We start from the raw sequence: 14379 nt of genomic DNA, 5'->3' as shown, positions 1-14379 counted from the left end.
TATTTAATTCTCACAACAAATAAACAACAAACATATTGATGATGATACTGATAGTGTTGGTTTTGTTGAATGTTTAAATCCTGAAATTTTTTATTCTGACCAATGACTGTATGAACAAAATATCTGATTTTAGATCTAGTTTTCTCCCCGACCGATTTTTTGATGATGATGATATGGATTTTGTTGTTTTTGTTGACTGTGTAAATCCTTGAATTGTTTCATTCTGACCAATGACTGTAGGAACCAAAATATCCGTTTTTAGATATAGTTTTCTCCCGGACCGATTTCATCAACGGTAGGAAGTGTCATCATACAAGTTAGCATGGTACTAGTCAGTTTATCGAACTGTCTCTAATACTATTTTATTGTTTCACAAAAAGTTGTTACCACGTATTGGTGAAGGTCTGTACATATTATAATAAGCTCATTAAACTTTTGATCTCGGTTGAGACTGTGGAACATTTCAGGATAGCGAACTATTGGTTAGCTTGTTAGCGAACACTAGTGACAGCACAGCGCTGTCATATTGGGGACAAGTATATTGCTTCTGAATAAACCCGTTGACGTTCTCCAAAAGGTAGGTCACGTGATTTGCTTTATCTACTACTGGGAGTCAACCTGACAATTGGTATTACTGCTTGCAAGTACTTAATCCGTTTGTTAGCGATTGAATTGTTGGCTAGTAAGGTAGCTAACGTTAGCTAACTGAACATGTTTGTGTGCGTCACGTTTTTGGGATAATGTAGGAACTTACTTACTGTATGACGTCAGCAAGAGAGCAAGCACAATCATATTGATGTGGTCATATAAATTGGACAGCTTTTGTGTGTATGTATAACAGAAGATGGAGCTGCAGGCGGTATTGATGGCTGCTGGTGGTGGTTCTCGTATGATGGACCTGACCTACAACACCCCCAAACCTCTGCTACCTGTAGGGAACAAGCCCCTCATCTGGTACCCCCTCAACCTGCTGGAGAGAGTGGGGTTTGAAGGTAATATTCTCTACATTTATGGCTCGATCCAATCAAACCCACTTTGGTGTATTACTTTTTTTCATGTTCAAATAAAATCCCAGAATCATGGTGTTGGATACTACAACTACCAAGTGGACTCCCTCTGGTAGATGCTTCCTGTTTTCAGAATAAGAGGTGTGTGTGTGTGTGTGTGTGTGTGTGTGTGTGTGTGTGTGTGTGTGTGTGTGTGTGTGTGTGTGTGTGTGTGTGTGTGTGTGTGTGTGTGTGTGTGTGAGAGACACTTTCAAGGTAACACAAAGGAGCTAAATACTTCAACAATGTAAAAGATATTCACATTTCTGTGTGACCTGAATGCAACAGATACCACTTCTCCATGTTATTTAAGACTGTATGGGTAACACCGCCAGTGCCACCTCACCTCATCCCACATGACAGAGCAGCCCAGCATGGGAATGCAGTGTGACCCAATAACATCCCCATTCATGCCATATTTCAGGGTTCCCCAACTGGTGGCTTTTCTGAGCAAGAAAAAAACAGATTTTAATTTTGGAAATCTCTTCCCAAGTATTCCAACGCATAATAGAGACACGTGATTGTATATAAATGTGAGCAAGGTTTGAAATTATTGTTTTAGTCCAATATTATAACTTATATTCTTGCTATCAATTTGCAGTCTACAAATTATTTGTAATTATGTTCTGGCCCCCTTGACCATCCGCTCAATACAAATTGTCCTGCTGCTAAATCTAGCTGATGACCCGTCACATATTTGTTGATGCATGAACCAATGGCGCAATAAAGGTCACTTAGGGACTGTGAATAAAAAGTACTGCTCTAGTGCTGTCAGTGGCAAAGCCATTATTTCTAAAAGGATGTATACCACCTTTACAACACCATGGCCTCCTACTCCTATGTATGTTTCTTAGTATTTGTTTCAGAATATAATGAGTTGGCTTATAGCCTAGCTAACATGTTTTTTGGAATACATGAGTCTAGCTAAGAAACTTGCAGTTAAGACAAAGTGAATGCATGGGTAGACCTATTTACAGTGTTTATAGGTCCCTGCAGTGGAGTCAGTTTGCTGCCAGGCCTCTATGTAGCTCAGACAGTCAGGCTGCATTTGGGTAATGATAAGTCAGAGGTAATTATTGGGGGATAAATGACTAAGATTGTTATAGAGAGCACAATTTTCTCCTCTAATCATGTGGCCCAGGGCTTGATATAGGACTCCTCTCGGCCTAGTTGTAATAGCCACCACTGTGGTCTGAGAAAGCTGTTCTTGGCCACCTCTTTGCTTCAGTAAAGTGCACATGGGGGCCCTCCACTGGAGTGTCAGTCTTCTGGAAGGTGTGGTGTGTCTGGTTAGGAGTGAGTGGATTTTGGGGGATTTTTAAAAATTATTTCTTGTTGAGTTCCTCATTATCCTTAGTGTTGAAGTAGCCTAAGGTAATTTCCATGTAAAAGGAGCCATGAGCACCAACGTGAAGTTCACAGGAGCATGTCAAATTGGGTGTCAGATGAAAGCTAAGAGTCTATATTTTTGAGAAATGAAATTATACGTACATTTTCAACCATTTTCCATCCTAAAAATCTGGAATAAGCAAAGGCTTTGATTTCTTGTCGAAAGATGGAAAATAGATAGAAAACATCTACCATAAAAAGTCTTAGACGTTATTTGAAATACTTGAAAACAATAATGTTGAAGTAAAGACCCCTGCCAACTAATATCAACACTTTTATGTTTAGTTTAGGATCATTTTTTCTGCCTTCTGTATGTTTAAGAAACATTGCCTTGTGCTTTGAAATTCCATTACCAAAAACCCACATCTTTCAGATATTTTCTAAGTTCTCTTCCTCGTGAGGAGGGAGGATAATGACATTTCACAGAAGTAACAAGTAAAGGTAGACCTATCAGTTAGTGTTTTTATTGATATCAAGTAGAGTACAGTACACAGTAGAGCACACTAGAGTTGAGTACACTGTACTGTTCTGTGTTGTACTCTACTGTACTGAGCTCTCCTGTGCAAATAATACCCAAATATGCAAAGGAGAATATTGCATATTTTTACCTTTTGTGTACCTATTTAGGATACATCACCATGAAGAGAATGACATTCATATCCATAATTATGTATTTCTGTGTAGTATAGATCAGGGAACTATGATGAAATTCCTTTACCACAATTCTGTTACCTGATATAATTCAATAACCAAAATTGTTTTCAAACTCAATGTGTCATGCCATAGCTGACACCATTCTTTCTCAGACATCTTGAATCTTAATTCAGAGCAGATATTTAAGAGTTTTTGGGAAATGTGTTCACATAAAACTGAGGGAGATCTGCATCTGCACAGTTCTTTCAGTAAATGTGTGTAGTAAAATGTTCTGTGTAAATTGTCAAAGTAGGCCTTGTCCATAGAATTGTATGGTTTGTTAAACTTTGTTTGGCATACATTTTTAAGTAAAAAATCTGATTCTTCCTTAACCATGGAATTGCCCCTATAGCGGGATTGCCCCTTAAAGCAAGGTTTTATCATACACATTATGGCAATTTCAACATAAAAAAAGCTAACTGCTATTATTGTTAATAGAGTCCAGTTTCACTAATTAGTGCATAGAAGTATGCGATACAGAGTTTTCAAATGGAGATACTGTAGTTGAGGTTAACATACTATTCCAAAATTGTGTAGCTGGTCCACACTCAAAGTTTATTTTTAGTATTTATTTCATTCAGGGGTAGGTAGATATACAAACGTTTCGGCCTAAACCTTCGTCAGTGTCATTAGCGTCTCCTCTGAAGGTGTGCGTCTTTACTGTGGGCTCGTTAAGGGTAACGACTGACAAGTGCACACACATGACAATAATGCATCTAAAAAAACAACTCTTTTTATAATAACGCATTGCAAAAACATCGGGCTTTGGGCTGCTAATACACCTATTTCTTTCAATATTGTCACCTCTATGTTTAGCCCAAATCTTTTCTATACCAATACACTGCAAGTAATCAGTTATATGGCCCGCTTCCATAACATGTCTAGAAACAGGACAGGCGACATCACAGCGCCAATGTAACATTTGTTTTTGCAGGGAAACATTAGCAAATAAACTACATGGGTAGTGTTGCAGGTTATACAACAGTTTATATTATATTTACAGTTGGCGATGGGACACATTAAAAAAGGGTTGGTGATTGGGTTTACAGTGCCTTCAAAAAGTATTCATACCCATTGACTTATTCCACATTTTGTTGTGTTACAGCCTTTTTTTTTTCACCAATCTACACACAATACACCATAATGACTGTAAAAACATTTTCATTTATTGAAAATGAAATACAGAAATATCTAATTTACATACAGTTGAAGTCGGAAGTTTACATACACTAAGTTGACTGTGCCTTTTAAACGGCTTGGAAAATTCCAGAAAATGATGTCATGTCTGTAGAAGCTTCTGAAAGGCTAATTGACATAATTTGAGTAAATTGGAGGTGTGTCCTGTGGATCTATTTCAAGGCCTACTTTCAAACTCAGTGCCTCTGCTTGACGTCATGGGAAAATCCAAAGAAATCAGCCAAGAACTCAGAAAAAAAAAATGTAGATCGTCACAAGTCTGGTTCATCCTTGGGAGCAATTTCCAAACACCTGAAGGTACCACGTTCATCTGTACAAACAACAGTACGCAAGTATAAACACCATGGGACCCCGCAGTCGTCATACCGCTCAGGAAAGAGACGCATTCTGTCTCCTAGAGAATGTACTTTGGTGCGAAAAGTGCAAATCAATCCCAGAACAACAGCAAAGGACCTTGTGAAGATGCTGGAGGAAACGGGTACAAAAGTATCTATATCCACAGTAAAACGAGTATTATATCGACATAACCTGAAAGGCCGCTTAGCAAGGAAGAAGCCACTGCTCTAAAACTGCCATAAAAAAGCCAGACTACGGTTTACAACTGCACATGGGGACAAAGATCGTACTTTTTGGAGAAATGTACTCTGGTCTGAAGAAACAAAAATAGAACTGTTTGGCAATATTGAACATCGTTATGTTTGGAGGAAAAAGGGGGAGTCTTGCAAGCCAAAGAACACCATCCCAACCGTGAAGCATGGGGGTGGCAGCATCATGTTGTGGGGGTGCTTTGCTGCAGGAGGGACTGGTGCACTTCACAAAATAGATGGCATCATGAGGCAGGAAAATGATGTGCCTATATTGAAACAACATCCAAGACATCAGTCGAGAAGTTAAAGCTTGGTTGCAAATGGGTCTTCAAAATGGACAATGACCCGAAGCGTACTTCCAAAGTTGTGGCAAAATGGCTTAAGGACAACAAAGTCAAGGTATTGGAGTGGCCATCACAACGCCCTGACCTCAATCCCATCGAAAATTTGTGGGCAGAACTGAAAAATCGTGTGCGAGCAAGGAGGCCTACAAACCTGACTCAGTTACACCAGCTCTGTCAGGAGGAATGGTCCAAAATTCACCCAACTTATTGTGGAAGGCTACATGATATGTTTGACCCAAGCTAAACTATTTAAAGGCAATGCTACCAAATACTAATTGAGTGTATGTAAACTTCTGACCCACTGGGAATGTGAGGAAATAAATAAAAGATGAAATAAATCATTCTCTCTTATTATTCTGATTTCACATTCTTAAAATAAAGTGGTGATCCTAACTGACCTAAGACATGGAATTCTTACTAGGATAAAATGTCAGGAATTGTGAAAAACTGAATTTAAATATATTTGGCTAAGGTGTATGTAAACTTCCGACTTCAACTGTACGTATTCACACCCCTGAGTCAATACTTTGTAGAAGCACGTTTAGCAGCGATTACAGAGTCTTTCTCGTTAAGTCTCTAAGAGCGTTCCACACCTGGATTGTGCAACATTTACCCTCTATTCTTTAAGATATTCTTCGAGCTCTGTCAAATTAGTTTTTGATCTTTGCTAGACAATCATTTTCATGTCTTTCCATAGATTTTCAAGTAGATTTAAGTAAAAACTGTAACTCGGCCACTCAGGAACATTCACTGTCTTGGTAAGCACCTCAAGTGTAGATTTGGCATTTTAGGTTATTGGCATGCTGAAAGGTGAATTTGTCTTCCAGTGTCTGGCGGAAAGCAGATTGATCCAGGTTTTCCTCTAGGATATTGCCTGTGCTTAGCTCTATTCCTTTTCTTCTTCTTTTTGTCCTGAAAAACTCCCCAGTCCTTAACAATTACAAGCATAACCATAACATGAAGCAGCCACCACTATGCTTGAAAATATGGAGCGGGGTACTCCGTAATGTGTTGTATTGGATTAGCCCGAAACATAACACTTTTTTATATTCAGGACATAAAATGAATTGCTTTGCAACAATTTTTGCTGTCTTACTTTAGTGCCTTGCTGCAAACACAATGCATGTTTGGGTAAATTTTTATTCTGTACAGGCTTCCTTCTTTTCACTCTGTCAATTAGGTTAGTATTCTGGAGTAACTACAATGTTGTTGATCCATCAGTCTTCTATCACAGCCATTAAACTCTAACTGTTTGTGACTTGTTAAGCACATTTTTGCTCCTGAACTTATTTAGGCTTGCCATAACAAACGGGTTGAATACTAATTGACTCAAGACATTTCAGCTTTTCTTTTTTAATATATTATTTTTCTTAGAGATGGGGTATTGTGTGTAAGTCAGTGACAAGCATTCTTTATTTTAATACATTTTAAATTCAGGCTGTAACACAACAAAATGTGGAAAAAGTCAAGAGGTGTGAATACTTTCTGAAGGCACTGTAGTTGATTTGGGTATGTAGCACACAAATGCATACTATCCCACCTGAAAGACGTAGTCTAGTCAGAGCGCTCCCCGTCCCTATAGTAACTTCATGTGTGGCAGTATTTACTGTGAGCAGCCAACTAGCAAAGCCCTGCAATTAGCTTTTACAAGGCTAAATACAGCAACAGTAAGCAAACTACTTTGGAGGGAAAATTTCTGCAGTCAAGACAACCCTTACAATGTTTTTGATGTGTAAAGAAGCAAGTATTACGTTTTAAGTGTTTTGAATGATTTTTTTAATACATATATTCTGCAAGTAAGTAATATATTCTGCCATCTGTCCCATATGAGTGACTGGGTTTAGTATTCCTAAACGTCTTTGTTGGTCCTCTATAGAGGTAATTGTGATCACAACCAAAGAGGTGCAGAAGATGATTAGCACAGACCCCAAGACGAAGCTGGATGTGAAGATGAAGTTAGACATAGTGTGTATCCAGGAGGATGCTGACATGGGCACCGCAGACGCCCTCAGACACATTCAACAGAAAATCAAGGTGGGTCACAGACTCAAGACAGTTGATCTCATAAATTGCATCTCAAATGGCACCCTATTTCCTATGTAGTGCACTCCTTTTGACAAGGGCCCATAAGGAAGATTAGATGCCATTTTTGACACATACACAGACAGTTGACCTCATAGCCAGATTGGCTGCTCTCTCTGCCGATGCATTGGCTGGATCTAATGTGGGAGCTCCTGGGGGTTAAATCCTAACCTTGATTTATGGGTGTTTTACTAGGAAGTTGACGTAAATCATCCAATGAAGTCAATGGGAGATTTGCCCAAAAAATAATGTGGAGTTGAATAAACTGATTTCAGGTTGAGATTCGACTTTCAGCAGTAAATACTGTTTAATGTATCATCCCTATTGTAAACTGGAGATTTTAATTTGTTTAATGTCATTTTGAATGTGATATATCTATCAATATACTGTACAGGCCTATCAATGCAGACCACATGAGTGTACTGTATGTCCAAGACAACATGGTCTCATAGTAGAGCACCTTGTTGATAAGGTGGAATCAATGATTAATTGCTTTGGTATTTGGGGGGCACAGAGTCAGCTGATAATGGCTGATCATTTGAAAGAATGAGAAAATGGGAGAAAATGCCTGGACAAATGTTCTCAGAGTGTGTCAGTGTGGGTAGGGCTGTAGCTGGTGAAGGTGGTTCATCCAGTGAGGGAGCGAGGGTACTACTAGAATGAGCCTATAGAAGACAGGCGCCCCATGTTTCACCTGGACACGGTATGGAAAGACTGAGGTCAGCGAGGCTATTAAAGCAGGAGATCCTGTGTGCCTCTGGGTGACCACTGACCCGTGCGTTCCTGGCCCCGGCTAAGCGAAGGGCCTCATTTCACCTGCTGCAAACCTGCCTCCCCCACTCTCTCCCTACAGCCGTTCCCCTCTCTCCCCCTCCCCTTGCTGCTCTTCAAACAGATGATGTCAGAAGCAGCCCGGTGCTGTCCAACGCACGGAGTGGATCACTGAAACCCACCCTGGTCTGTAGCATTCTGGAGCCAGGACAAGGAGACATGTTGAGGGGTTTGGGATCGCTGGGGTACAGAGGGGAGGGATATGGACTGTTGACTGGATGGCCTATCTTTCTATATTTTGTAATTTTTTTGTTGTCCAAATTAGATCATATTCAATGATTTTCGTTATGGTTTTATACACATTGATTTATTCTAGTAAGGAGTAAGTAAACCAGAGATGTTGTATTGTAACTGTATAAAGTATTAAGACAAGTTCAGACTCATGAGCCCCTATTCAGACTCTGTTTGCATTAAACTTACAGTAAAGCCACATTACAAAAACACAGACATATCCATTGACTGTCTGGGTGCAAACAGGACCAAGCGGGCTCAGCTGGCCTCCAGGGAGAGAAGGGGGCTGGCTCCAGCATGCTCCCTCCCTCAGTGCCTCCACATGCTTTTATACCTAATCCAGCACAGTCACGTAGATTAAAAGCATTGAATTGCACAGTCCCCCAGCACACAAACCGACCCTGAGGTGATGAGAGAGGAAACCCGGCAATGGTGCTCCAAATCCCCGCATAGGAATCACTCTGTTGTCTCTCCACTCCCAGACCATCCCATCAACACGAACACACTGCACCTGGGGAATGATGGGTGTATCTGACTAAATACTGTAAATTCCATTTGCCTAAAGTCACATATTGAGAAAAAGATTAGTGTACAAGGACTTTGTGTTCAGTGCAGTGATTAAGCATTAAGCCACATTGATGTCTGTGATTTGGGCAGTAGGTGAGTGTATGTGAGTGGGGACACAGGAGACATGGTGGAATGAGAGGTCAGGAGTTCTTGCTAGTCCCTCCCATACATACACACACACACACACACACAGAGCTTTTGGTAGAGCTCCCCCCTCTGTCATAAGTGCATACAATAAAATAGACTACTCTTGAATAAGACTAAAACAAGTTTGAACCAGTCTATATTTTTCTGATATTTCATTTTTGGGCAAGTGTTGGTGATGAGGTATGAATAAGAATGATTAGAAAGTAATTGTATTGTAACTATTGTGGGATATCATTAGCCTTAACTACGGGACAAAATGCATATTGAAAAAGGCATCCCTCCACGTTATTATTCATGCACACATAACTGTTAAATCGAGATCAGTTGTCACTGGAATGTCTCAACTGTAAATGCCAAGTTAAGAGTGCTCAGCAGAGACTTAGCCTTATGAAACCAGAGGTGTCTGGCTGATTGATTAGTCCGCTCAATGAGCATGCGTGCGTGTTGTGTGTGCGTGCTCCGTGTATGTGCTCAATGTGTGTGTTTGTGCGTGCCGTGTGTGTCCGTCTATGGACTGTAGAGACAGCAGGAATCGAGCGGGCAGGCACTCCTGACAGATAGATGGATAGAGAGAGCACACCCTCTCTCCTCTCTAAAGTGCTGCGTGCAGGGTGGTCTCACCTGGCTGAGAGTGGAGGGAGCCTGGGAGGGGGAACAGGGCCTTGGGGCAGCCAGGCAGAACCAGGCAGGGGAGGCAGGCAGTGTGGGTGGCCCTGACCTAACCACCAGAGATCAGGCCTGCTGAAAGGCCACAAACCCTGTCAGATAATCCTCCAGCTGACACCATTCCAGTGTCACATTTTACGTCCCAAAGGGCACACTACTCACTATCTAGCGCACTACTGTTGACTAGGGCCCATAGGGCTCAGGTCAAAAGTAGTGCACTATATAGGGAATAGGGTGCCATTTGGGACAGCCACAGTTGCCTACTGACTGTCTGACAACCCTCAGCCCTCAGTCCGCCTCCAACCCACCATCCGACCGCCCGACCGGACAGCGTGTGGGGCGACAGACAGACCGCTCCCTATTGACCGGCAGTAACAAAGGGCTTTTTGCCACTTTTGGTGGTTGGTTAACTTGGGACTCAGAAATAGAAATGAGTGCTGTGTGTTTAACCATTAGGACCTGTCTAGCAAATCAGTTTACTCTGATATTGTGACTTCACCTAATGGGGTTTATCCCCGCTGTTGACAGTATACAACATTGTACAGCCAGATGTATTAGATGCATATGTAGTTATGTGACCTGACCTGAATATAGTAAGTGTAGCCTATTTCTATTTTCATCGTGGAAATGTAACTTATGCCTCAAAGAGACACTCAACAGGATATATTTCAAGCAAACGTTATTTTGTCACAATTTACTGTGAAAAGTTTTACAGTGCTTCAAAGTCTTTCTTGAAAATATATGTTGAAACCAAACCCTCACCCCCACACATGTCTGTTCTAACAATTAAAACCGGTCTGAAAACCTTAGTGTTGGGATTAACAATAGGAGAAGATGCTCCGGTAGTCTTTCTCCAGTAGCACAGAGACAGACAGTGGGATTGGGGCCCCTGGCTCTGGCCTGGTTGTTATCTGTTGACCATGTGTGCTGTGGACTGTGGAGCAGAGCAGAGCCTCACAGAGCCTGACTGCTGAGCTGCGTGCCCCTTGTGCAGAACGTCACGGCAGGGCCTCTCCCCAGGCCTCCCCAATGAGGCATGCAGCCTTTATAGAGCCAGGCATGCTTTAACAGGCCTCACTCCTCACTTGCCTTCCCTGTTTATTTATCCACAGGCCCAAGATGGCCAGTGCAGATGGGAACCAGACATCTCAAACAGAAACAATGGCAAATGCAGCGCAAGATTTATCGCTGGATTCCCCTGTGCCCCTTACTACACTAGGCTAGGCTGCCTGGGAGTTAGGAGAGCACAATGTTTATCAAGGAGGTTCACCCTCCTTTAACGCTCCTTCTCTCTCTCTCCACCCTCCCTCCCTCCATCTCTCTCCACTCTCCTCTCTCTCCACCTCCCTCTCTTTCTCTCTCTCTCCACCCTCCCTCCCTCCATCTCTCTCCACTCTCCTCTCTCTCTCCCTCCACCGCTCTCTCTCCACTTTGCCCACCCCTCTTATGAACCCATTTTTATTGTGACTGTCGTTAAGAAAAACATGGCCAAACTTTTCATGCACTAAGGACTTTTTGAGCATCGTTGGCTCATATGTTCATGCATATATGCACGTCGTTTGAGATTAATGTCACAGCAGCGAAGAAGCTCGGGTGTTTTGAGCATAAACGTAAAGCTGGGCGGAATAAAGTGTATTTCAAGGCTGGAGTGCGTGATAACTTGTTGAGCATTGGCTAGGGACAGCTAAATGTATTTTCAATTTCATTTGAAGGGTGTTCCTCCTATTAGGCAGAATAATGTCACAGACTCTGATGTGAAAGGGTCCTGGGCATGCTGTAGAAAAAGTTTAAGAGGATATTGTCCTAGGTCATCACTGTCTTTCTTTGTTTCCTTTTAGAGATAAATTAATTGTAACTTGTATGCCCTTTTGACTAGTGCCAGCTGTGATATTCTCCTATCCAAGACATGAACTGCTATGTGTTCTGAGTTCTCTGTTGTATCTGTGATCCAATACAACTGTTTAGTGGGGCCTGACTGTCTTGAGTGAAAACCCATCCTCCTCTTCTCAAGCCACTAACTGTCTTAACATTAGTGTTGTTTAGGCTTGGGCGCTATCCCAGTATACAGTATAAACGGTATATTTCAAAATACCGGCGGTATGATTTTCAATACCGTAATTTTGTAAAAATATATTATAAATAAATGATATCCAGCTCAGCGCTCCAGCTATGCATTTGATTTGCTAACTTGCTAGCCAACCATGCTTCTTGGTTACAGCAGAGACATTTAATCTCCTCCTGTATCAAGATCCCTGTTGCCTAAATTGTTTTGTGCGTAAAAAAAATAAAAAAATAAAGGTAAAGACATGATGCTTATGAATCTCTGTGGTCCTCCTCCATGTCTCCCTCCAGACGGACATCTTGGTGGTGAGCTGTGACCTGATAACGGACGCTGCTCTCCACGAGGTGGTTGACCTGTTCCGGGCTCACAATGCCACCCTCTCAATGCTGATGAGCAAAGCCCACGAGTTCACGGAGACTGTCCCCGGACAGAAGGGCAAAAAAAAAACGGGTACACAAGATTCACAAAATTACACAACTGCCAGTATTACACCAGGTCTGCACAAAAAAGTGACACACTGCACTACCTCGTCATATGATCTGGCAGTAGTTTTATGGATGACATCTTAACTTTTGAAGTTGCATTTCCAAATAAGGCTATTCCTCGGTTAACTGTTCATTTGCTTGTAATATTCTACAATCAAACTCTTTAACGTTTTTTAGTAAATCTGTCGTATTAAACCCAGTGAACATCCATAGGCCTAGATGTTAGTTTACAAGCCGGGCAGATACCAAGCTTGTTAGCCGTGTGGTGAGATCTTAGCCATTGCTGTGTGATTGTTCATCTGGTGTCTTCCTTCTCCCAGGGGAGCAGAGGGACTTTGTTGGGGTGGACGGAACAGGGAAGAGGCTCCTCTTTATGGCCAACGAGGCCGACCTGGACGAAGGTCTAGTCATCAGGAAGTCCATCATGAGAAAGTGAGTATTACTTGAGCAGCACAACCAATGGTTAACATTGGTTATTACTCAAATGCATTGCTCAGAGCCATAATGTAGACTCCATAGGCTATATTGCGTATGGCTCTGATACTGCTCATTATCTACCAGGTGATATATTTACTCTAATGAGATGTTATTGGATGCCTTGTAGGATTTTCATTCAAATCTTGTCGTTGCTGTGTTGAATCAAGTACTTTTCACACGATGAATGGCGTTTCAGATCATTTTTAAATAATGCGACCTGGAACTGGGAAGCACAACAACTAACACCTCTCCGGTTTAGCAATTCAGGGATACATATTTTATAGCTACTCCTCTTCTGACTGCTAGCTTGCTATTTTTCTCCCAATCCGTATCAAGCCACCAGGTTGTGTGTGTGTGTGTGTGTGTGTGTGTGTGTGTGTGTGTGTGTGTGTGTGTGTGTGTGTGTGTGTGTGTGTGTGTGTGTGTGTGTGTGTGTGTGTGTGTGTGTGTGTGTGTGTGTGTGTGTGTGTGTGTGTGTGTGTCTCCCAATCCGTATCAAGCCACCAGGTTGTGTGTGTGTGTGTGTGTGTGTGTGTGTGTGTGTGTGTGTGTGTGTGTGTGTGTGTGTGTGTGTCTCCCAATCCGTATCAAGCCACCAGGTTGTGTGTGTGTGTGTGTCTCCCAATCCGTATCAAGCCACCAGGTTGTGTGTGTGTGTGTGTGTGTGTGTGTGTGTGTGTGTGTGTGAGTAAGGTAAGACGTGGGAGTGGAGGAGTGTTGGAAGGAACAATGCAAACTTGCTCAGCTCTGACCCTTCATTTGTGTGGGATTGCTAATAAAAACACAGCACTCCCCAGTCTTGACTGTCATGAGACTTGCCAATTACTCCAGCTATACAGGGATTTGCTTCTGCTTTGGCTGTGTTCAGCTGTTTTTCCACGGCAGACCCCCTGTTCCAGCTGAGCGCATGCTGTGGCCCTTTTTCTTTTCTTTCACTTGTTCTCTCTCTTTTTCCAACATCCATTTAGATGTGTTTTTTCAAGAGGCTTTAGCGTTGAGGTGTGTGCTTTCTTGCATTTGGCTGTTCCTAAGCCTTCTAGTTAAGGTCTTATTCCATCACCACCCTAAGTCTTAAAAGATTTCAAGCAGAATTAATGTTTGTTCAATTGCCAAAGGTGTAGCCTAAATCCTACATGTATACCTGGCCAGATGGATAAAATGACATATTGATGTAAAATACTTGTAGATGTGCTGCCCACCATGAAATACATCTTGGGAATAGGCTGTTTAGAGCTGATAGAACACCATAGTCATTATTTTTTTTAATAAATAGCTTATCTCAATAATCATCAAATACTGGTGCGAACTAGTGTGCGCAAAACGTATCATGAACCCCTTTTTAGCATTATGTTGCGTCCTCAGTGTGGCATGTGTGTATGATGTCTGGGCTGCAATAGGAAGAGGCTGTGAAAGCTGTCAGCACCCTACCTGGTCCTGGACTGCAGCCCTGGGCCCGGATTCACACAGCATCTCAGAGTAGTGATATAGGATCGCTTTTACCTTCTAGATCGTAATAAGTTTACGTGGACAGGTGGGGACTTGATCCTAGAACAGAGCTCTTACTCTGACACTATA

At 42.0% G+C, this 14379-nt stretch overlaps 1 protein-coding gene across 1 annotated transcript in view; it reads left to right on the top strand.

The window, feature by feature from the left end:
- The first annotated feature begins 238 nt into the window (after positions 1-238).
- LOC139550790 (translation initiation factor eIF2B subunit gamma-like) overlaps positions 239-14379 on the top strand; it is a 54904-nt gene continuing 40763 nt past the window's right edge. The window contains exons 1-5 of the mRNA XM_071361946.1: positions 239-577; positions 842-992; positions 7133-7290; positions 12133-12292; positions 12648-12759. Of these exons, the coding sequence (XP_071218047.1) occupies positions 845-992; positions 7133-7290; positions 12133-12292; positions 12648-12759 (578 nt within the window). The 5' untranslated portion in view covers positions 239-577; positions 842-844. The remainder of the gene's footprint in view (positions 578-841; positions 993-7132; positions 7291-12132; positions 12293-12647; positions 12760-14379) is intronic.

Source organism: Salvelinus alpinus, chromosome 23 (assembly GCF_045679555.1).
Source record: "Salvelinus alpinus chromosome 23, SLU_Salpinus.1, whole genome shotgun sequence".
In the NCBI taxonomy this organism is placed as follows: Eukaryota; Metazoa; Chordata; class Actinopteri; order Salmoniformes; family Salmonidae; genus Salvelinus; species Salvelinus alpinus.
The sequence above is the reverse complement of the archived record's forward strand: the minus strand, read 5'-3'. Positions and strand labels throughout refer to the sequence as shown.